Genomic DNA, 24,242 nt, shown 5'->3' on the forward strand with positions numbered 1-24,242 from the left:
ACACGTTTATATATCGAGTTACGTTATATTACGAGGTATGGGTTGTTGTCGCGTCCAATCGAAAGCACGTCGATATATATGTTCGAAATAGATTTTCTTCTTTTCTGTCAAGTGCGTATTATCGTGGAGAAAAACGAAACGTGGAACGAAAGATGGAACTGCTTCGTCCTACGATTTGGTTGAAAGAATTCTGCGTATTTAAAGTGGATGTTTTAACGAAAACGCGTGTATTCGCGGTATGTAAAGAGTATGGAATAAAAAGAGTAGCGTATATCGAGCGAATCAAAGTATATGAAATAAATTTCAATGAAATGTCCGATCGCTTTTTCCAACAATTTTCATATACGATGCGCAAAGCACACTCGTATATGTAGAAACAACGATTGAAACTCCAGATTCGGCGCGCCACGAAATTTGATGTATCAGGTGGTATTTTAGGTGGTATTTTTATCCGAGGAAGAGCGCCGGTCACTGTGTGACTAGCGAATTCCCGGTTCCGTGTGAACACCTGGACGTATACCTGAGAAGATGGCGTCGCGGATAACATCGTCTTGCCTTTGTCGGACTGTTCATCGGGACGATCTATGGCACCTTTCGCACGATGCCACCTTTACATCATCATCGCGGTCAGGTAGCTACCATATACTTTGGCGAAACGATATAGCTGGTACTCTGCTACACCGAAAATATTTTCGTACGTAGGTTCCTTGGTTCGCGCATTTCATTTTACGACGAAATATTTCGATCAAGAATATGTTTAATTTTGCGGGAAAAGCAATTTAATCCGCGCCACCGTCAAGTATTTGACACGGTCATCGCGTCTGTAACCAGAAGATGTTTCAAATGGTAGAATTACTTGCCGAATACAATTCGATCGGTATCGACGATGTGATATCGATGTGATACGTGGTCCGAAAAATGTCATGTCCTACGTTATAAAGTAATCGTGTTTCAACATTACCATTTTACCATCGATGATTGTCGAACGATGTTGCCTGCAAGGCAGTAAGTAGTAATCTCGTCGATTACTATCGAATTCGAACGCTATGCTTCATTCTTTTTTTCACTGTACCAATTGTCGTGGTTGCACCTACGGCTGTTCCTACGCTACCGACTTATTAATCCTCGTTTTTCAAGGCTGCAATACGAAATACACAGCGTGTACGCGTAGCCAGAGGGCCACATTATCAGATGAATCGCATTATCAGATCGGTCTGTAGTCTTGTAATCGCTATCGTCCGTCAGTGCGTGAGTGTGAGTGTGAATGTCGGTGACGAGCAACTGCCGTTGCCACTTGCATTTTGCCAGGTAACCCAACGTGTTCGCTATTGCTTGCGGAAATTACATGGATAATTTCATTCTTTCTTTCGTCGTGTTGTACACACTTTCCCGCATCTTGTTGCGTTCCGTTCCACAACTTGTTGCCGAGAAATCGAAAAACAGATCGCGCGTGCCAGTAGCGGCAGAGTTTCATCGAGCTGAAGAAGAAACGATGGTGAACGACAGCGATTTGCTCTGGCAAGAAGGACGCTTCGATCCACAAATGTAGTGTACCAGAGCAATTTACAAAGGCCGATACGAAGCGTGGAGAGTCGGAGAGACGCGGTGCGTGGAGTGTGCAGCGTGGACGCAAGTGGCACGTATGCAACTCGTCTGCCAGAGATTCTGAATGCTGGAGTATCCTCTTTCCTCGAACCTCTTAGCGCTATTTAGCGGATCCTTTTACGGGACAGCAGGACCCGACAAGAAAGGAAAGCGCAGCAAACGGACCGACGCAACAAGCCTCGAAACAACGGGACGAAAAAGAGACCAGGTTTAAGAAAGAGAAACGGAGATGAGGGCATGGTACAGCCAGAGACGGAAGAAAGAGAAGAAGAAGAGAAGACGGAGGTGGAGTACCAAAATGGCAGTTCGCTCGGCCAATGGCCAATCCAGGGACAAGATAAGCCTTTGTGCCCGTACAGGGGCCTGGGGCAAAGAATCCCCCCGTTTCGGTCTCATATTTCGCGAATCCTGCTATCATATTTTACTCGTTGCCCCCTCCCGGCTCTTTCCTTGCCTCGCGTCTTTCATACCCTTCCACCTTCGTCCCCTTCGGCCCGTCTCTCATTTTTTGCTCTCTCGCTTTTCGGAACCGTCCAGCCCCGTTCTACCTTCTCGACCCCCCCCCCCCTCCCCTCCCTCCCTCCCTCCAGCCACCGTCGATTGTTCGCTGCTCTAGTCGAAACAGGTCCATTGGATTCGATCGTTCGATGTGCACGGCACCAGGGCATTTCTGTCTCTTGACGCTCCGCCGTGGTTGAACACATTGGTTTCACTCGTTATGTCCATAAGTCGTATATATAATATATATATAACATGTATATACATATTACGTGTAAATGAAATACACGTACACATATAATTGCGCGTTCAAGTGGAAATCGAATCATCTCCGTTTGAACACCGACAGGTTCCATTCAATTTTAAGGGATGCTAGACACGCGTACCGAGTTCGAGCAAGAAAGAGGGAAGAAAGAATCACGCGAGTCGATCGATAAATGTCATGCAGGAGGAGAGCGGAAATTTCTCTTTAAAATTTTCATTCGCGTATTTATGATTCGCTGTCGATTAATTTGCGGCCGTTGAATCGATCCATGACAAAACATTACCAAAACCCCCGACCAACGACGGTTGATCGCCGTCAGACGAATCTCTCGGGGGTAGATGGACAGGATCCAACCGGTTTCAGAAAGCAGACACGAAAGGAAGGACGCGAGCCGGATTAAATTATTTTCACCAGCGAAACTCGTTGTCTCTTCTTGTTCGAATTTCGCTCTGCTTCGCAGTTTCGATCCGTTAAATCGATCGAAATTTTCCTGCAATTGTGTTTTCTTCCCTATTAACGAACCCTGTAATTTTTAAGAACAACGTGCAAACTCGTGCGGTTTTTGGAGAAAGATCTGTCGCGGATAGATCCGTGTCTTTGGCGAGAGGGAATGAAAAAAGAAACGATTTTTCGGGTAATTATAGAAATTGTACGATGTGTTTGTTTACTTCGCAAGATGAAAAGAGAGAAAAGAAAGAGTCGTATCCGATAGATTTAAAATTGTCCGATATCTTTCGGACAAGATATCCGTCCGATATCGATCGTTCATGGCATGGTTATCTGAATCTTACCCCACCTCTTATTACGTATAAGAACTACCATCGTCTAATGTCGCTTCACCACTTATAATATGAGCGTGCAACGATAAGATGTAAATAGTAGGGACACGCGTTGCTGTACGACACACTCTCATGCCTCGTAGTTGATCGACAAGTTTGCGACATTATTACGTATTCAAGAGGAAACGTTTCGCGCATTGTTGTTGCGTGAATATCCTGAACTCCGATTAACCGAACGAAAAATCATAGATGATAGGAAGAAATAGATACAGACACCTATTATACAAACGATTTGGCCGAACGATACAAATCGACCTATCCCACGACAGGTTCGTACAAACGGAGCTCTACCGTATTTGAAGTTAGTTGAAACCCTGTTCCTCGAACACGGAGACCTACCTACGAAATACTACGAAAAGAAGCCGAAGCATCTGGAAAAAGGAAAACGATGCAAACTCGTGAAATGATCAATCTGGTAGAACCTTAAAAATCCTCAAACTCCTTCGAATAATAGCTGATACCATAGATTTCGATTTCCCGATTCCTCTGACTCGACATCGCAAACCACCAACGCCGCCACTAGCCATTCTTCGTTCTCGCCCATCTTGCAGATATCTGGTGAGCGTGCACAGCTCATTCTCTGTCGATTACATCGACGATTATCGACCGGCAGAATCTCGATTGACCCTCTCTATGCTAGGCCCTTAAGCCTATCTTTTCTCCTCTCCGGCTGGCAAGCCGGAAACATGCTTCCTCCATAGCGCGGCGTCAAACAATTAAGGTTGACTTACGCGTGGCTGAGGCGCGTACCAACCGTGTTAAAAGATTAAACGAGTTACCGTCCTTGCCGCGCATCAGATAACGCAATCCGAGGCCCTGTCATCTCGGAAGAATTTACCGGCGACACCGCGGCACCGCGGCACCGCGGCATCGCTGCTCCGGGGGGCACACGGTTTTCAAGCAACAGCTCGCGCTCGCCACTATCTCTCTGTGTATATACTATCGCCTCGGTGAAATCTTGATTTCCACCGCTGGCAAAGCGTGCCTGGTTCAACGCCAACCACTTTTCCACGAAAACGCCTTTGCTTCGTTCGTATCGCTCATCCACATCCATCTTGCGACCCAACAAACTCGAGATTCTTTGCCAATTATCGTCCGCCACGCAATTATCGTTACGCGCATGACGATCGCTTTAACTAGCCTGTACCGTTTTTTATCTTTAGATTTTGATCTTTTTTCCAACCTAATAAATTGCCTGGCATGGCAAAGTTTGATGCTTCCCAAAATTCGATAACATCGACCCGCACGAAAATCTCAAATCAGTTGCATCGTAAGTATCTGATACAAAGCACGTGTAAATTATTATCGCGTAACTCGTCTAATAAATAATCACGTTGCTAGTTTTACAAACACGAGCGAAGCAGTTGGATGGATCGTATGGCGAATCCGATCGACACGAACATTCGCCTGTAATCTGTGATCTGCGATCTGGCTTACTTATGACCGTGCGGACCATAGCTAGGGACTATTTGTTCCTATACGGTACTGGCGGTCACTGTCGCGTTTCGAGAACACCTCTCGATGGCAGGTTTTCGAAAGAGAAAGGTAGAAACGGTGGAAAGAATCGAAGAGTTGGCTTACCAGGCATGCAGACGCAACGAAAGGTTCCAGGATCGTCCAGACACGAGCCGTCGTTCTGACAGGGATGGGACTCGCACTCGTTCACGTTTGTCTCGCATCTCGGTCCCGTGAATCCTTGTGCACAGTTGCAGGCGAAAGAGCCAGGTGTGTTTACGCAAATACCATCGTGTTCACAAGGGGATCCTAGAAAAATGCAAGAAAAAAGTTAAAAACATGCTAACAATTTGTTGATTCGTTTGGTTTATCGATGAAAGTATATATATATATATATATATTAGTTCTTTTCGCGCTTAAGATGAACGAACGAGCAACAGTTCGAAAGACGAAGCGTATAATTTTCGAGACGAAAACTCGGAACAAAGACGTTGGGTTGGTTTTAACACCCAAAAGCTTCGGTAATTAAATAACAGTTGCGAATTGGTGAACGCTCGGTGCATAATAATTAATTATTAACCATGGCAGGAGTCAAAGTGCAGCACGTGGGCGACGAATGCACGATAGCGAGCCTTAATTGGCCAGGTCGACGTAGATTTTAAAGGCGCAGCCGTCAGAGAAAAAGGGAGGAAAGAAGAAAAAGGGATGGATAGATGGATGGATGGATGGATGGACGGACGGACGGACGGACGATGACGATGACGATGACGACGACGACGACGACGACGACGACGACGAAGATGACCATAAGAAGGAAGATGCCTGTCATCCCCGAGAATGAAACTTGTTCCTCGAGAGTGGTCAACGATCCATTTGGACTGCTCGTTTTCTTGAACTTGCGCGGTTCGCGCTAATTGCAATAAGATAATTACCGCTGGCAGCTGTTTCTTCGTCATTCGTGTGTTTCATTGAGTTTCGCTACCGTTTCTTCCTTGAAATATCGGCCTTAATTTAGTTAATCCTTTCGTTATTTTTGCGAGATTGCTTCTATATCGTGATATTTCGCGATTGTAATTTCATCAGAGTATTATTCGACAGGCTTGGTTGTAATGAAATTGTAATAGAGCTTGTGCTTTGCATTATCGATATCGTTAAGGCGAATACGCATGGGACGAAATGTAGAAAAGATCTTAGAATTTTAGGAAACGCGTTGCAAAAGTACGATCGATGGTTCGATAGAAAAGAAAAAATGGTCGAGATATGAAAACGAGACGAGCGGAAGAAACGATAGCCAATTGCTTAAAGCAAAAGCATTTTTTGCGAATCTCCAAGCTTCTACGAATACGCAAGCCAATGTTTCAATCTTTGGAATCCTATAGACTTTTTTATAGAAAATTTAACGTTGCATACAGCTCTCTCCCGCTATTCCTTACTTACACCGCTATTATTTACCAGCAATTATTTTAACAGCAATTGTTCTAACAGCTTTCATTTTTATATCAAATCTACCGTGTGTTCATTTTCGCTTTCGCAGTTTAGTACAGAATCGTGTAAAAATTTCTCACGATTTTTTCCATTTCTCGTACAATCAATTAGGTGCTTGGCTGAAACTATTTTGAATTACGTACATATATGGAATATCAAATGCAGTTATAGGGATAAGAAAGTAGATAGGTATCTAGAGCATCTTCTTCCTCGTTAATAGGATATTAATAGAAAAATCGGAATAATCTATCCTTTATCATCGCGTTTATACCATTAAAGGGTACAGTTATAGGAAAAGATATAAATCGTTTAATAATCAGTCTCGTTACGAGCTAAATTCTTAGTGACTCGGTGGGATTTAGCGTAAGTACGGCAATCCTCTCTCTACTTCCACAGAGAGAGAGAGAGAGAGCGAGAGAGAGAGAGCTATGTGACTATCACGAATTATAGGTTTTAGCCAAGTTTCGATGCACTTGAAAATGTGCGATCAAAAATCCTCGGTGAATCACTCGATGAATCGTTCGATACCGTGTTACACGTCGTCCCTTAGCGTACAACGCGCGTGGCATTCGAAAAGAAACATTCGTTCGCAAGGCAACGCGTACAACGATTACTAGTGATATTTACGAGGTTTTCGAACAACTAAAGCGATATCGTCGCTCGCGGCACGGTCGGATGCCGCTCTCGTGTAACACAACGATGGTTTTTCCAACTCTGCGTCGCAATTGCTGTCGCCGCGCGCGATGTTTCACGAAGGGACGTTGAAGAGGAAAGAAAAAGCGGAAGGCGAGGGGTGTACGCGTGTTACCGGGTAACCGGGGGCGGCAAGAAACGCATTGCTGGGTCGTGTCGGCGATCGAGTGCGAGCCGCGAGAAACGAACAGACGACGAATAGGTGGACGAGACGACGCGATCAACGATCTTCAAGGACGGTGGGCATCGGTGTTGTCGACAGACGATGAAAGAAAACGATACTTGAAGTTGACCGGAGTCGATGCGAGGGAGGTAGGTGGATGACTGGCACACGGTGCTACGGCGGCTCTGTCCTCGAGGTAGCTTTAATCAAGCGCGACAAGTATATTTTGTCATTTCTAGAGGATGGTCATTAGAAGAAATATGGGAAAATTGTATGATAGTTGAAAAGTTTAGCGAAAGGCAAGCAAAGATTGCAGGTGATATTCGGTACTAGTTTCGGCTATACTCGCGAAAGGTATCGATGGCGAATCGAGACGAAATTTGACGGGCAAAATCGTGTTGCTAGCGTCGGGAAACGATGCGTATGGTACATCAAGTTCCTAGATGTATGTAACAGAACTTGCTTGCTATCGAGCGCGCTGTTAAATTTACATCGAGTTAAACAAAATGACTACCTTCCATCGAAAAACTTCAATGGTCGAATCTACGGTTAAAAAGAGAATAGCTTGCTACAGAGAATGAATCAAATAAACGTGATAGACGGAAGCGAACGAAAGTAGCGGCGAAAGAGAACACCGACGAGACGCTTCGGTCAGCGATTCGGTTAATCGCGACTGCTTGGAGAACTCGCCATTGACGATGCTCGATCGAGAAGTACGAGTACGAGAAGGTTCGGCCCGCGTTCTCGAATATAATATCACGGATAATCGATCAATTGCACTCTCGACGTCGAAGCGCGGTTTACGAGTTTTGTTGAGTCGACGCGCCGAAACGCGCTGGTAGGTAGCGCTTTTTCCTCGATCTGTCTGCGACGATGAGAGCGCTGGCTCCGAGAGGAGCTGCTCTCGAGGAACTTAATCTACCAGAAAATATGCAATCTAGATAATAACAGAGCACAGGCTGGAGCGCGAGGTCATTATGGTTATTATCAAACTTAATATAACAATTTAGCGTTTAATTAGATCGGTTGGTGCTTCGCCGCCACCGTTGCGTTCCCTTGAGGAAAGATCAGACCACGGGAAATGTGTCTCTTTTCAGGCCTCCACTTCCGGCCTTCGGAAACGTTATTACCGACCTTCTGTCTTTTGCAACCTGCGCAGCGATATCGTGGAAGATCAACGGATTGTACGTCATTTATCGGCTTTCATATTTTTGCAATTCGCAACTTGCGAAGAACGTTTTCCGTAAAACAGTCGCTATTTACAATTGTTACGGATTTTCAGTATTTTAAAGGCCAATTCGATCGGTGGAAAGATGGTGCAAGCATTCCTGACGATCGGGTCAGGTATACGAACTCCTTGTGCCTCGTATCGGCTTACCCCATTGTCGGGCCAACGTTGCCAAATTTCGGTGTAACAATGGCTCTTTGTTTAGCGGACAGGTAGCGAACGAAGGCCTGGTTCCTGCTGATTCTGAGCCGAGAGATCCGGCCGAGTCGACTTTGGGGCTCTAAAACGAAGAAAGTGAGGAAGCGGGTTTCCAGCACCGGCACGGAGCTTGATCACGAAGGAAAAGGGATTTCGTTACAGGTTACCGCTGGTTGTTTGCGCTGGCACGCGATGATCGGACTCGCGGAACTCGCGTCAAGTGGCCGTTACGCGAATACAAGCGAAGAAAAAGGGAAGGAATTTGATCGCCGAGCCGATTTTTCCGAGAATTCTCCTCGAAACTATCCGCGACGACTTGTACGGAGTAGCTTTTTATACAAAACAAACACTTGAATTCGTGCGAGTGTTAGTAATTACGCGTTCGACAGACGTTTAGATTACGATCGACGTGTGGTTACGTAATATTTTTCCTTCGACGTTTAATTCAGTTTGTAATTTCTGCTCGTTTACGTCAATACGGCTAACGAATACGAATATTCGTCCGATCGTGAAAAGACGGTGACTTTTCGTTGACTTTTGCCCTGATTCGGGCACGTCGCATCGTTCTTTGCTTCGAACAGACTGTCGATTCTTACGTAGTTACGGCAACTTGGACGGTGCAAAAATCCTATGTATTTCTAAGATATTATCTATAAAATACTATGTACAGTAAATACGATTAGACTCGAAATACAATCTCAAATACAATCAGATAGATACTCGGAATTGCTCGTATTCCGTCCATTCGATGTACATTCGATGTACATTCGATGTACATTCGATTGCCACTCGAGCCAGCAAGAATCTTTCGATGCGTGTTACAAATCACGATACGTATCTCGTACTACTTACGCGTACTATGTATATCTACGTCGTAAAAACGAAATCGACTGTCCAAACCGGATCGCCTAACCCACGCAACTTCGCCATCTCCCCCTTTGACCGTCGCTTCGCCATCCTGGCGATCACTTCAGCTCGCTTGGAAATTAAGACCGCTCGCTCCTGATCCGAGTTCGATCGACGCTGAACCGAGCAAGGGAGTAACGAAAAAACACCGGAATAAAAGGGGAGAGGTGGCGCGATCCACGACACGCGAGGTACTTTCGCATGGCCGCGTCGCTGCGCTGTCACGAATTATGACGTCTCGACGGTGTCACGTTCGCGCGGGGTTTTGGCGGCCGCGAACATGGCCGGACCAATGTAATTCGACACCGGACAAGAACAACCCGGTTTGCGGCGGTGGTCCTTCGTTGCAAACGGGCCGACATTTTCGGAGATGCGGCGTAAATATTTATGGCGTTACTTAACGATACACACGCGACAAAGAACTTCTTTCTTCTTCTCGTTCGCGACTCGTCGGATCTTCTCCGGACGAATTGCAAGAAGATGAGCGGCGAAACGGAATTATCTCGCGGGCAGAATAAATTACCTTGTTCTTCGAAATTATCCGATCCCGCTGGGGATGCTTTCCCTTTGCGGCAGTCGCATACGAAAAACTCGTTATATACCGTGCCGTGCGATTATGGAAGAAGAGCGAAATTTCGACGAATCGAGGTTTCTCGCGAATAAAATTGCAATTAACCGAAATAACATTGCAATCGTTAACTGCTTCGTTGTGGACAAATTTTTGTATTAAAGAAATAAAAAGAAAAAAAAAAACGAGTCGAAGATGGACGTGAAGCGACGTGAAAAGAAAAAAGCGATGTGTAGAAAAAAAGAGTGCAGTGAATTGGGTAGAATAAATGAATGACGGTAGTGCACGTTGTACCGAGGTAATGAGCGCGCGATTTAGTAACCGTAATAGGTTGGCATAGTGAAGGTCGAGGTAACAGAGATTCGAAAATTCGGATAGCTTTGGCGAACGTTCGGTGTGTCATAATAAAAGTTTGATTTTACGATTTAAGGTATCGATGATCTTCGAAGATGGATTTGAAGAAAAAGTTTAGTTCGAATTTACGTAAGAACTGGATAGTTCGAATCGGTCGGACGATAGTTCTATCGTCGTTTACAGAGACTATACGGATACACGTCCCGGCTGTACGGTTCTTTCGTCGCTGATGATAATTTTTGTTTGCCCGAGTCCGAGGGCCCGCGATACGCGGCCGACGAAGAAGAACGAGAAGCAAAACGACAAGTAAAGGAGACGATAGAAGAAGAAAAAGGAACGAGGAGACGCGTGTTTGAGTAACGTCTTCCTAATTACAATCCTCGCGTTCGAAGCAAGACACACGATGTGTTCCCCGTCTACCCGTCCAAAACGAACGGGTTTCCGAATAGGGCTGGCTCGTCCAGAAAAACTGGCATCCTTGATTCGTTATGCGGCTACAAAAAGGCTTTAACGGTCGAAATATGGTGCAGGGTAGTCGCGGTCGGCTCGACAGGGGCCTGTGCTTTCTCCCTATGGAGAGCTATACGTATGTACGCGACTATTTCATTCGGTAGCAGCGGTTGGTCAATCTCTCGGTTCGAGAAGAATAAGATACGAAAAGACAAGAATCGCGAGTGACCGTGCACGAAAGAGAAACTGCAAGAAACTAAAGATCCGGCAGATTGATCGCCCGGTTGGACGTGACGCCGCGCGAATGTTTGCTAAATTACTGCCCGAGGTTGGAGGGAGCTACGCAAGCGTGTTCCGCGCGCGTTTAATGAAATACAGAAAATGAATCGTGATCGCGGTCGTTACGCGGCTTCGTAATGACGGCACGCCTATAAACAGTGTCCGCCATCCCACCTCCCCCCTCCCCCTCTCCATCGAGGCAAACGAGCCCGATTGTTAACGTTCAACCCCGAAATTCGCTTGATTCCGCCGTGTGGTTGTGATTAACGCGCCGGAGAAACACGACCGAGGATCCTTATATACTAACGCGAGAGAGTCTATCTGTCATTTTGCAGGGAGATACGGGAGATGTCTGTGCGAGGTAGGGAAGAGAAAGAAGAAGGAAGAAGAAGGAAGAGAAGCAAGAGGAGTATACGAAGCAAGTGTTTCTCGTTATTAATGAAGTGTGTTTGTCTGGAACGAAACGTATTAACCGGTGCGCGCTCACCTACGGCAGTCCAGACCGCGCGTACTTATTATCGAGCCCTTCGAATAAAAGGGGTTTGCTTACGATTGGACTGCTTTTTCTACTTCTTCCTCTTTCCCCGCCTCCATTTTCTTTTCTTTTTTCTTTTTTTTTTTTTCGTTTCGCGACGTTTCCCGGCTACGCTTCGTCGATCGTACGTTGAATATTCGAATTACGGTTTTCGACGATGGACCGGATGCGAGTGTCCCCGTTCGCTGATTTCGCTTTGTTCCCACCTCCGACAGATCGGCGGTATGGATTGTCCGCACTTGCAATTGCAATTGAAATTCTACCGAGAAGACATACGGTTTGAAAAACGATGGGAAACCTGCCGAAACTTTCGAGTACGATGTTTCTCGTCTTTACGCGTCTCGCTGAACAAAAGTTGCTCCAACTACTCCGTAATGGGAGGTGAGTTTTGATCGACTATAAAAAAAAAGGTCAATAAGACGTTCGATATCTTGGGACAATGCGTTCACAATGCGTTCACAATGAGTGTTTGAAACGATAGACGATCGGATACTGCGCGCTATGTTGTATAGGTGGATAAAAAGCTTCTACGCAACCTCTTCTTCTTCCAACTCTATTACCCAATAAGGTAAAACATTAACCACCGATATTAAAATAAAGAGCGTTATAGGAGAAAAAGGCGATCCACGTTTTTTCGTACAGTCTGCAGGTTTGATCGACCGTCTTTCGCATTAGCGATGCTTACCTCTCTCGTTACCATGACGATTACCATTTTTCATGGTTTACGGGTGATCGAGCACGGCTACGGCCGTCTTTTCTTTATTTCCGTGTCAACGTGACGCCACCGTGGGATTGACAGCGCGTTCCATGCGGCGCAGTATCATAAATCGAATTCCAGCTGATAATGTGGCGAGATAAACCACGCCAGCCGGAGTCGGCTTACGTATGTTACTATATATACGTATGTATAGGTAGGGTACAGCGAGAAAACCGTCGAGGTGTGCGGGCCCCGCGCCGGCCCCATGCTGGCTTTTCGATTCTCCACCGTACTATTAATTAAACCGTGACTACTGCCTGTCCACCGGTTAATTAGAAATCCATTTGCCGGTACTCCACCAGTACCATTTTTCGTTTTTCAATTTTCTCCGGATTACAGGTTTGAAAGGTTTAACAAATTAATAAGTTTGGAAAAGGATTTCAAAGAATTTCGGAAACTTGAATTCCGCGGTTACCGACTACCTGGATCGGTAGGTTAACGCACCATTCTCCTTACGGTTTCGCGTAACTTTGCAAACGACCGGATATATTTACGTAGGAGGAAACGAATAAAACGGTTCCCGTAAAATTCAACGAAACTCGAGTTTTATCTGGCACGCAATTTCGCGGCGTTACACATAACGCGTTGCGTTGCGAGTAGACGAGTCGACGAAGCGTCGCGGATCGGTAAATACGTAGGTACGCTTCGTTATTCGCGACGATGGAGGAAGGAAGAGTCGTTGAACGTCGATTCGATCGAAAGGATTGAAAGGAGGCCGACCGAAGGCTTTAGAGACAACTGTCCATCGACCGATATCAACGTGTAACGTGTACTTTGAAACATAAATTCCCACCGGACCATCGATTATACCGGAGGAATTATTAATAATCGTCGCTGCCACGCTGAGACTCAGCGGTTCATCGATCCTGCGATAGTGGGTTTGCGGCGTCTTGCGGCCAAGCCGCTGACTTGTTTCAAGAGGAACAGAAGGGGAAAAGAGAGCCGACGAATGACAAGCTCGCCGGCAAGTATGAAAGGGAAATAAGAAGAAGAACGAAGATGCAAGCCCTCGCAGGATACTTATTAAGGTGCACTGCACCCTACAGGTGTTCGCACGGCCGCTTTAAGAATCGGATCACGAACGAAACGCGCAACCGTTCTCAAATATCTTTGAGAGGAGCACGTCCTTTTATATATGGCTAGTGTACTCGTCTCCGTCGATAACACTATCGCGATAATCTCGTGTTATTTCGACAAATTTCCAGCTCCGGTTCTTATTATCGTGTTCTTATTATTCGATCTTCGCCTCGAGCGCTCGCCCCGTTTATTATAAATCGATAGCATCTGAGGGATGTAAACCAGCGATTGGGGTCTTTTGCCTGCGTTAGACTTCATGCGTCGTTAATGGCAATAGAGTTCGACGTTTCAGTTACATATTCCGTTGGAAGTTCGAGAGAGAGAGAGAGAGAGCGCCATGCCACTTACATGCGTCTAATTGTAGGAGCATCGATTTCTTGTACGATATCGGGTCGTTAAAGCCAAAAATATCCAAAATAAACGAATTAACTTCCGTAAACGTTTTCCCTGGTAGAATTTTATTGGAACACGATGCCCATAAAAATCGTAGTCGTACTTTTCGCCGAACGGCTACCGAGGAAAGCGCGATCGATGCCTGACAGACGCATGTACTCGGATAGGGTGCGACACGGCCAACGAAAATTCCACCTTCGTGATCAACGGCGGATGGCGATCGACGACAACGGCAATAACGGGAGAGGAAGAAACCCGCAAGGTCTATGGAACGAATGGAGCGCAACCAACGACGAATTAATCGATCGCGATCTATCGATTGCTCCGTTTGTTGCTTTCAACCGCGCGAGATTTCAATTTATTCGAACCGTAGGGGCGCTTTCGCGTACGACTATACGCGCTCATCCAACGATTATCGATCTTTCCAGTCGACTCGATAAAATACAAATGGAGACGGCCGTTCTAACAACACCATCACTTGCGTTCTTCTTTTATTCTCTTGTTCGTTCGTTCGTTCGTTCTTATTCGTTGAGTTCATGGGAAATAAATATTCGTTCGAAATGAAACTGGTAAAAAATTTGTACGTTATAAGAATAGATGGGATTTTCTCTAACTTTGCATGGTAAAAAGTTAGGGTCGCCAATCCACGAACAAACGAAAAATAGGAATACGAAAACAAACGAAAATAATCGCTTACCTTGCTCGCACTCGTCGATGTCCTCCGAGCAGTCTACACCCTTATATCCGGTTGCACAGGAACACGCGAACGATCCATTGATGGGACTGGTATCGCAGATCGCACCCTCGTGACAGGGATTTGAGGTGCAAGCATCGTCGAGATGGCAGAGCAATCCTGGAAAAGGGAAAAGTAACGATTTATTTTCCGATTATTCGCCGATCGCTCGGGGAAGATGGTCGGCCATTTTGAAGGGGACCTGAATAATCCGATAGACGCTGTTGCGTGCGTTTCTAGGACAAAAGCGTCGATCGTCGAACGCCAAACACGGCGGCAACAGCCAAACATGGACATCATTAAGATCTGTATTGCTCTGTCCGCTAGAAATCTAGCTAGAAACGTTACACTCGAGGATCTCGCAAGAGAATCTCGAATCTCGCATTCGGTAAATTACTGCAAATACCGAGCTTATACGATAACTTGGTCTAATTGCTCCCTACAGCGAGAACATTCGAGGAATTTCAATTGCAACTGCATAGAATACTCGGCGATGTGGATTTAATCTTACAGCGGCATTGCCGATGTTGCTCGTCTATGGATCATGCTAATCGAGCTTACGTTTGCTTTTTAAAAGCTTGCGTGAAAAATTTACGAATTCGCTAATAGATCGTTTCTTTTATTTTAATTTCGAAACTAAAGTTTCGAAGAATCGAGATACAAAGAGAGAGAGAGAGAGAGAGATTATTTCTAATGTTCTTGAAATACTTCTCTTTCTAAATTTATCTATCTAAATCAAATTTCAGTTAGCTGTTAACGGTTCTATTAACCGTTACTTCTAGTCTCTTCGACTACTTTTGTTCTATTCATTTTGCGAGCGATTGAAAAGCAGGAAAAAAGTATAAGATATCCTTTGACGTATGGCGTGCAAAGTATAGGTATCGAATGACGTTGGAACGCGTTAGATCTCGATAACGGAACGCGGATGTTTAGAACGTTGGCGTATAAAGCAAAGCAAAGCCGCCACGCAGATGCACGATTACACCCGCGACTAACTGTAACCGTGTTCGTACGTGAAAGAAACCAAGCCACTGGGCTTTAACACTGTCATCGTTATGCGTGCGAGCGGGCAGGACGTTGCAAGTATGTTGGCTGGTACACGTTCGTATCGCGTAAGCCATTTTCCGAATATCGTGATTTCTTCATTTAGACAGATACTTTAAAAGTGGAATGAATGGTTCGGCGTAAGGTGTGAGGTAACAAGCGCGAGGGGCTGAATATTTATAATATCGCGATAACAGGAAAAAAGAGAGGAGAGGAGAGGAGAGGAATAAACGTTGAATCGGCTGAAGATCAATTCGTGGCCGCTAATGGCGGCTAATGGCCGCTACGATCGAACATCGGAACGTAAAAGTTAAAGCAGAGGAGGGACGTATACGTATAGGTTTGTCCAAGTGGCGGGCGAATTTTTTCGTTTTAACGATTACCCGATGTCGATTGCAGCTATTACAGGGGGCACGGTTGCACCGTAACAAAAGAAGGATGCCTGTATTTGGTAATCGGCGTCGACGCACGATCGATCTGAAAAACGTTTTGCCGCACCGGGCTTTGGGTAGGCGAGTAAGAACAGAGAACAGAAACTCGTTTTCAGTCCTCAAGGTCGTCGCTCGGTAAGGCTAGGCCGCGCACCAGCCTCCGGAATCCCGGGATTCCAACGGACCCTCGGAGGCTGCATCATATTGTTGCACGTGCAGTTGCACCTGCCTGCTCCGCTGATGCTCCACCGATGCTCCGCCGATGCTCCGCCGGTGCTCCGATCATGATCTCGCTATGCATATAACACCGACACGATTCTGCGTCGGCCGTACCTTGCTACGCGAATTCGTTCCGCGAGTTCTGGCGATTCGTGCAACCACGTTTACGTTTACCTTTGCCACTGATATGCCATGATTTTAGGGGTTGTGTAACGAATCGGTAGCGAGAAAGCTAGCTAACACACGACACGAACGTTTCCTGTGTAGACCATAGACCATAGACTCGATGTGTCGTTATTTCTTGCGTATTTATTACGTATGTCATACATATTTTTAATCTATCGCTTCGACCTTTTTTGTAAAATCACGTAGAGCGGTAAAACGCCTTTTTACCGTCCCTACGTATTTGAATACTTTCTGCGATCCTTCGACGACCTACCCCATCGTGCCATGCGATACGCACCTCGCCAATTGACATCACAAGGCGAGTTAGCAAGTTTTCAAAGTCGCGAAACTGTCGGTCGTCGATCATTCGGTGTCGATGGATACTGGAACTTACCGGTCTTCCCGTAGGTGCATTGACAGTAAAAGCTGCCAACACGATCGATGCAGGTAGCCCCGTTGAAGCAGGCAGCACCTGCGCAGTCGTCGATGTTGACGCTGCAGTCAGGCCCGGTCCAGCCATTCACGCATATGCACGAGTAGCTACCGGGTGAATTGGTACACGTGGCACCGTTGTGGCACAACGAAGGCCGAACCGAGCACTCGTCCACGTCCAGTTCGCACTGCGTGCCTGTGTACGACGGAGGACATAGGCACGAGTACTCATTTATCCTGTCCATGCAGGTTGCACCGTTTTGGCACAAATTTCCAGGACAGTCGTCGATATTCTCCTCGCACTGATCTCCGCGGAAACCTGAAACATTCCAGAGAAAATATCCTGTTGAAAGCTTGCTAGTAGAGCGAACGATTCTTAAGAATCTCTCATCTCTCAAACACGTTTACCAAGTAGCTTTGATCGATATCGATGTTCGTCATCTTTCGATACGAATGATTTATAGTAGGTAATTTGATTATTGAAAACGTTAAAGGTGCGCGTTACCTGTGTAAATATAACTTTCAAAGTTTATAAATACGATCGGTTATCGACTCTTAATCGTTGTATTTGGACATTTTCAAGTCTCGACCTCTTAAATCTGTCGTAATCTCACGTACGAAATGTAAACGAATGTTTCCTTCTCTTCTGACGTTAACTAGAGTAACTGTAATTTTCAAACTCCAACTTTATTCCTTTCCTTTCCTTTCCCTTCGGTCAAATCTATCGATCTCCGTAACGCATTGATTTGCTGTTGCTGCGTATCGTGTCATTTACAGACAATTCTGCACGAGGGAAGGCAGGATGTTCGGCGTTGGATAAAAAAGGACAAACATCATCGAGGATCATCGAGATATGGCGGATCCGCGTTCGAAATAAATTCCCCTAACCTGAGACTAACCGGACAAATTCTGTCGGCGATCGTGATGGTCGTAAAGAGGAGAGCTCGTTGTATCCAGTGTTCTCGTGCAAGGAAAAAAGGAATTTTTATGTCAAAGTAGAGCCACGGCTACGCGGTCGAGGCTTTTATCGTTCCAGGAACTTACGATGGCCTGGAAGAACGAAGAACAGGTAAGACCGAAGAAGAAACGATCGGTCGGCCCAACACCCAAGATAGAGCGATATAGCTCGATAACCGTGAAATTGATAGTTGTCTGCGTCGATCGATTTTTCTACTACGAAGTTGCACGGTCGCAACGAACAACGATGAACGCACGATGATGAACGGTGTTCGCGTCCACGTGGAACAAGGACCCAGCCGACTGTTTAACGAGGGGAATATTCAGAGATAGTATGGTAAAAATAGCGTTGATTGATTCTAACGAAAATCGGCGTGAATCACCTTGACAGACAAAAACGGAGGCACGAGCAAGAAGGGAAATTTAAAGGCGTACGTATGTATGTAATAGGTATGTGCGTATAAGATCGTTGTTAAGCTAAACTCTCTTTTTAAACTAAACGATAGCAACGATGTTAGCAACGATGTTAGCAACGATGTTAGCAACGATGTTAGCAACGATGTTAGCAACGATGGGCATTTAATGGAAAGATTCAAAATGGCTATAGAGCGTAGATGACGTTTAGAGGTATTGTCCGAGATGGTTCGAAGGTGGAGAAAAATGATCTTTGTCTCGCACGCAACGTTGTACGCGAAGAAGCGGATAAAAACGCATCCACTTTTCTACCGTGGTATCGTACTATCGGCATCGGTATCGGTATCGGTAGTCGGTCAACGATGCAAATCCACTCGTGAATCGCGTGTTTATCAACTGTAATGGCGGGTAGAATTTATGCTCGATAGAGCGGTTAACTAAACTTCCTGTGCATCTGCACCGGTTTGAGAGTCGTACATGCACACGTACGTTACGTATACGTACATACATACGTAAGTATCGGTCGATACGAGTTAAAGTTTCGTTCCGGAGTGAAAAAAAATTCCCAATCGATCCTACAAGTACGTAGGTTGTTGTACCTTCGAACAGGGGCGTAACATTAATATTAAAGCGATGCAAAAGTAAATCGGCCGTTTCGCGTGCACCATTATTCGGCCAGGGAACCCGACGCGACGATCTTCGACTAGGTTGCCGTTTTCCATTATACATACGTACTTGATGCATACGACGTACGTGTCACGGTCGTCGACGATCCCAAGTATACATTACGGAATAGTCTAGAACCGATCTTTAGTCGCATATTTCGTAATTTCGTTGACGCTGTTTAAACAAAGTACGAAGCGACAGAGGGGAGAGCCAAGGTCGACGACATCCGTTTCAAAAAAATTGCCAAACGCTTCTCTCTCGAAGAAGCGTTCTCTCTTGCGCACTTGTAATCGGATGAGATATACGTAGAGGTACGTAGGGTACAAGCTTCGCGATTACACAAAGTTCATGTTTCAGCACGCTTTGTATCGTTTAACGTAGGACAAACGTAAATATCGCGACGGATTCTACGAAAAAATTTGGATTCCAATAAATACGAGAATTTGTGCGATTCGCTGTATATCGCGCGAGTTTCGCAGACGCGTTTAGCCGAAAATTGTCGCCGCGAATCTACTTCTCCAAGCAACAGATGGTTATACGCTATACAGGCCGGGGCTTCGGCTCTGAATTTCGATAGAGATTCGAAACTGGAATTTCAAGGAGGTTTCCCTTCTTGAGTTACCGGATTACGGGGGACTGGTTGGCCGGTTTACACGCTACCGTGAAACTTTTGCCTCGTAAAGTCCAGATTATAATACTTTCCAGTTCGTGCATTTACGCAGCCACAAATGGCACGTCGCAAATGGCGCGTAACCGGAAACGTACGACTCGAGGTATCGACGACGACGTCCAACGTTTCTCCGTCTTCTTTCATCCGTCCTTGTTAGATCGATACTTTGCCAGATTTCTGCATATCCGGGCAGGAGAAAGGGGAAATTCGATGGAACTGGATGGCAAGAAAGAAAAGCGAACGAAAAAACTGTCGATAAATTGGGTAGGATGGTCGGTACGATGATCGGTACGATGGTCGGGACGACGGTGAAAGAGTAGGCAAGAAGCGCGGAGACGAGAGACACGGAGGTATCGCCACGGTTCCGAGGCGAATCGATTGCCTTTGATATCGACACTGACGCGGACAAAAGAAGGATCATCGTGCTTGGAGCCCACTAAAAAATCTACGTATTTGCCGGACCATTCGTTCCACGTTCATAGCCGACGCGCGTCCTTTCATCCACTGCCACCGCTTTTCTTCCCTTCTCTTCCCTTTTTGCGAACCGTCTGTCAGAGGAACGCAGGGATGCATCCTAAAAACTGTTAACCATGATACGACCGTGCTACCGTACACGTACGGTGTTTGAAAATAACGTTGACTTTTTAATACCGTTATTGTACCGTACTGTTCCACGCGTATTTCCCTCCTTGATTATTCTAGTTTGATATTTATTTCCGCGGATACGGTCAAACGCGTCTTTTAGTTTGAACTTGGAAGTAATTTCGGTATTTATAAAAGTGGAATATAACGATTGATACTTTTAAAAGTAATAGTTGGCAAACCAACGAATAAACGTTTGTTCGCGTCATAGTTATATATATATATATATATATATATATATCATTAGACGATATATTCGGGGGTAATGGTATAATTAATAATAATTCGATCGAGTTTATACCGAGCAGAGAGTAAACGTGAAACAATTTTGAAATTTTCTATTTATTTTGTCCTACGTTGGAACGAACTTTCTTTTCTTCTTTCGTCTTGAAATTTATTCCTGTTAAGGTTAAAATTAATTGAAAATCCAGGAAACGAGTAATATGCACGGCTGCGTTCGTTTAGCCGGAAATATTACACGCAAATATCTCGATAATCGATAACATGTATCGGAACGTATGAAAATTCAAGGAACCCGAAAAAAAGACGCACTCGTCGCTCACACGCTGGTAACGGATATCCTAGGCCAGAAGTATCCGTATAAATACCGATCGTGAGGTCGCGAGCGTCGAAAGAGGGGAATCCCCGCTAACAACGAGAGCTTATTTCCATAAGGTAGAAGCCTCTTGTTCCCGGAATTTTGCCAAACCCTCGTGGCGAGTTCTATCTGGTTCTGCTGGTGAGCGTGTAATGGCGAGGTGGTCCGAAGCACGCGGGCAGCAGCAAGTAGAAAAACGAGCGGACCGGTCTGGCGTGACGATGATTCGTGAAAATAAAAGAAACAAGTATGGTACTGCTCGAGAAGATTACGCGTGGGTGCGTGTTAGAAAGAGAGGGAACAACGTTCTCCACCGCTTATAAATCAAGCTGCGACGAAGGCCTATAATCGCCATCGTCCACGAGCTTCAAACCTTTAGGTCGCGCGCAGTGCGGACCCTATTCGACCAAGGATACGTGTGTCCGTTACTTCGTTACAGATGCATTACCCTCTTCTACTTCGCTTCGTCTGCTCTCTTTTGGCGGCTAGAACGACGATCCAGTAGCTTCTATAATATTATTATCCGCCTCCTTTCCCTCCGTCCTGTTTTTCGTCGTTCGTTTTCGCCTTTGTTTCAATACGTCCGAAAAAAATCGTCGTCACGCGTCTGATATTCGAGGACGCTTCGAGAAGAATCTGGTTAGGACGGCAAGGCCGAAGACTTTCGACGGGAATTTCGAGAATCCTGTAAAGCGCTGACGATTAGTCAGTCCGCAGGTTCGGCCAACTGCTCGGAATGATTTCATTCACTGGCGCGGCCGCTACACGACAGGCTCACCCCGGCCAACAGAGAAAGAGAAAGAAGAAGAAGAAGAAGAAGAAGAAGAAGGGGAAAAGGATCGCCCTTTCTCCGCTCGTCCGACGGATCCTTCTAAATTCTAAACGTTTCGAAGGAATCCAGGAATTTCGACTCGCTTCCTGAACGCGTCTCTTTCTCTTCGAATCACGGAGAAGCGACTTCTAAGCGTTTCTACGGAAACACGAGATTCTCACGTGAAAAAAGGAAAACAAAATAAAGAAAAAGAAAAAAAACAAAACGCTGGAAACCCTTTGACCCCTTTGTCGCTGCATTGTCGTGGCTTCGTTACCACGAACGTATCGTTTTATTTCCTCCGCTCGGAAGGGAACTAGGAAGCGTCCTTCCGATTCGTAACACAACGCCACTGTTACCGTCCGTTACCAACCGATTTCGCGTCTCGAGTTTCTCTCGCTGGATTCGCTTTTTCCAAATCGCCGGTCTTTCCACCATATTCTCCTTCGCTTGGATCGTTTTCTAACGAACAACTACTATGTGCGTATCGAACCTACCGACTATCGACACCGTGTGTTTCTCTTCTTTTCACCTTTCTCCGAGCATCTTGTCACAGCATTAAGATAATCCTGTCTCTGTCTGTCCGAACTCTCGTTCTCTCGTTCTCGAGAGGGAGGGAGAGAGATAGATAGATAGATAGATAGATAGATAGATAGATAGATAGATAGAGAGAGAGAGAGAGAGAGAGAGAGAGTGAGAGAGTGAGAGAGAGAGAGAGAGAGGCAAGGACGGAGGGAGACTCGAACGGGGCAATACAGTGCCGTCAGTGCCTCTCAGCCGGGCAAAGGTGTGGCAACGTCGCGAGAGCGGGTGTGCGGCCACAAGATTCATGGTGGGGACTGTGGGAAAATTCTCATGCCGCCGACTGTGCCAGTACCAGTGGTACTCATCCAACGACGGATGAAACAGCCAGAAACCTTATTCGACTTCCTGCTTTCACGCTCCAAGAGCGTTTCACCGTGCACGCAAAAAAGGTATCATTAGGGGCGTCGCGAGAAAATCTTGCGATCCGATAGCGAGTTATCTTTGCGGGAAGCGCGCAGCGTTCCAGTAAAAATGGACAATTTGATGGCAGTCAGATAGTAACGGAATACCGATAATATCGATAAAATAGTGGTAGGTAGGAAGCGAAGCGAGAAATATAAACAGACAGAACCGTGTGTAACTAACTTTCTTCAGAGATTACCTATGGTATAGGAGATTACGAATATCGATTAGTGGAATCGTAGCGAACGAGTTACGCATCGTTTGTTCGTTTTCTTTAAACCGTCGACGTAAGAGGGTAAAAGCATTTTTTCACGATACTACCGCTCCTGACAATCTACCGACCAACGAAAAATTCATTTGTTCGTGTACTTCCATGATGACGACTCGAGCGTATACGTACGTATTCGCTAGTGTAGCATCCTTAAACGGACCAAGAAACCATAACCAAGAAACAGTTTGCGATAATCTCGCTTATGCCAAGTACGATTACGATCAGAGAATTGTAGATGAATTGGAAGAAACGAAATTATTGCTACTCGTTGGAACAGCACGAGGAATCGACGCGTAGGAAAAGTACGATTGGGCGAAGAGAGAAGACAGTATAGAGGGGAGAGTTTCCCCGCAACGAAAAAGAAACGCAAGACGCGGAAGTGACGCGTCTCGTTTCACCATATGGCGTCCTTGCCCTGGAATTTCGGAAGCGGCGGTTAGACGGGATTCGATTGAGAAGCACTGGATCCCATCGGGGCCCACGATGCGAAGAGGAAGGCTAACAGCGGCCCGTGCCTCCCCACCAAAAAGCACGGCTGGCACCGGGTAGCCACGAGCACGCCACGGGGGTGCCCGTGGAAAAATTATTTCTCCGTCCCTACGAACGTTGTAATTATTCCGGCCACGTGGTTGCGCCATGGCGAATCGCGGATACACCTGTCGCGAACATTAGTCGCCATCGTACAAACGATTCACCCTCTCGCTTTATGATTTAATTTCTGACATAGTAATTCGCGTCTGTCAACTTAAAAAAACCTTGCCCGTACGATACGAGTATAATGGACCAGAAGCGGGCAGTTGTTCAATTTTTGGAAAATACATTTAGGGAATAAAGTTACCAAAGATAGAAATCAGTTCTAGGCAAACAGGCTTATTAGCGGATTAGCGCGACTTTGCAAGCTGACATCGGTCGCTATTCGTCCACGTCGATGGGGGGATGGGGGGGATACGCGGCGCGCATTCGTGTCCCTGTAAGGAGTAATTATTGCAACGCGATTCGCTCCTCGTTAGGTCTCCGACTAACGAACTGAGACGCGCGCGCGCGAGAGAGAGAGGGAGAGGGAGAGAGAGAGGGAGAGAGAGAAACCTTCGAGTTGCTTTGCAGGCTCGTTACAATTCCCAGACAGTCCGAAAGAGGGTAACGATTAGAGAGAGCCCTTAGTGACTCGTACGCCATCATAACGATTCCCAGCCCGGCTGAGTGCATCGTTCCATGCCGTTAAGACGATCGTGCGCTCTTTCCCTTTGGACCTCGATTCTCTCGACTCGTAAACGCAAATAACTCTGTCATCCGCTATACACCTACGGAAGCAATTTCTAACGCGACTCGAAATTATCCGAATATTTTCGTTCGCGAACGCTCCTCTTTTCCCTCGCACGAGCGCAAACCGCTCGAAACGAGTTGGAAAACAGCGAGAAGGTCGGACACGTTTGGCACACGGAATAAGAAAACGG

The 24,242-nt window shown here is 46.0% G+C and overlaps 1 protein-coding gene across 2 annotated transcripts in view; it reads right to left on the bottom strand.

The window, feature by feature from the left end:
* LOC122578019 (neurogenic locus Notch protein) overlaps nt 1-24,242 on the bottom strand; it is a 181,962-nt gene that overhangs the window by 48,079 nt on the left and 109,641 nt on the right. For both annotated transcript variants that reach the window (XM_043749856.1, XM_043749857.1), the window contains 3 exons: nt 16,735-17,091; nt 14,446-14,601; nt 4,789-4,971 (listed from right to left, as the gene is read on the bottom strand). In XM_043749856.1, coding sequence (XP_043605791.1) covers nt 4,789-4,971; nt 14,446-14,601; nt 16,735-17,091 — 696 coding nt within the window. The remainder of the gene's footprint in view (nt 1-4,788; nt 4,972-14,445; nt 14,602-16,734; nt 17,092-24,242) is intronic.

The sequence above is a fragment of the Bombus pyrosoma genome, linkage group LG3 (genome assembly GCF_014825855.1).
Source record: "Bombus pyrosoma isolate SC7728 linkage group LG3, ASM1482585v1, whole genome shotgun sequence".
NCBI lineage: Eukaryota > Metazoa > Arthropoda > Insecta > Hymenoptera > Apidae > Bombus > Bombus pyrosoma.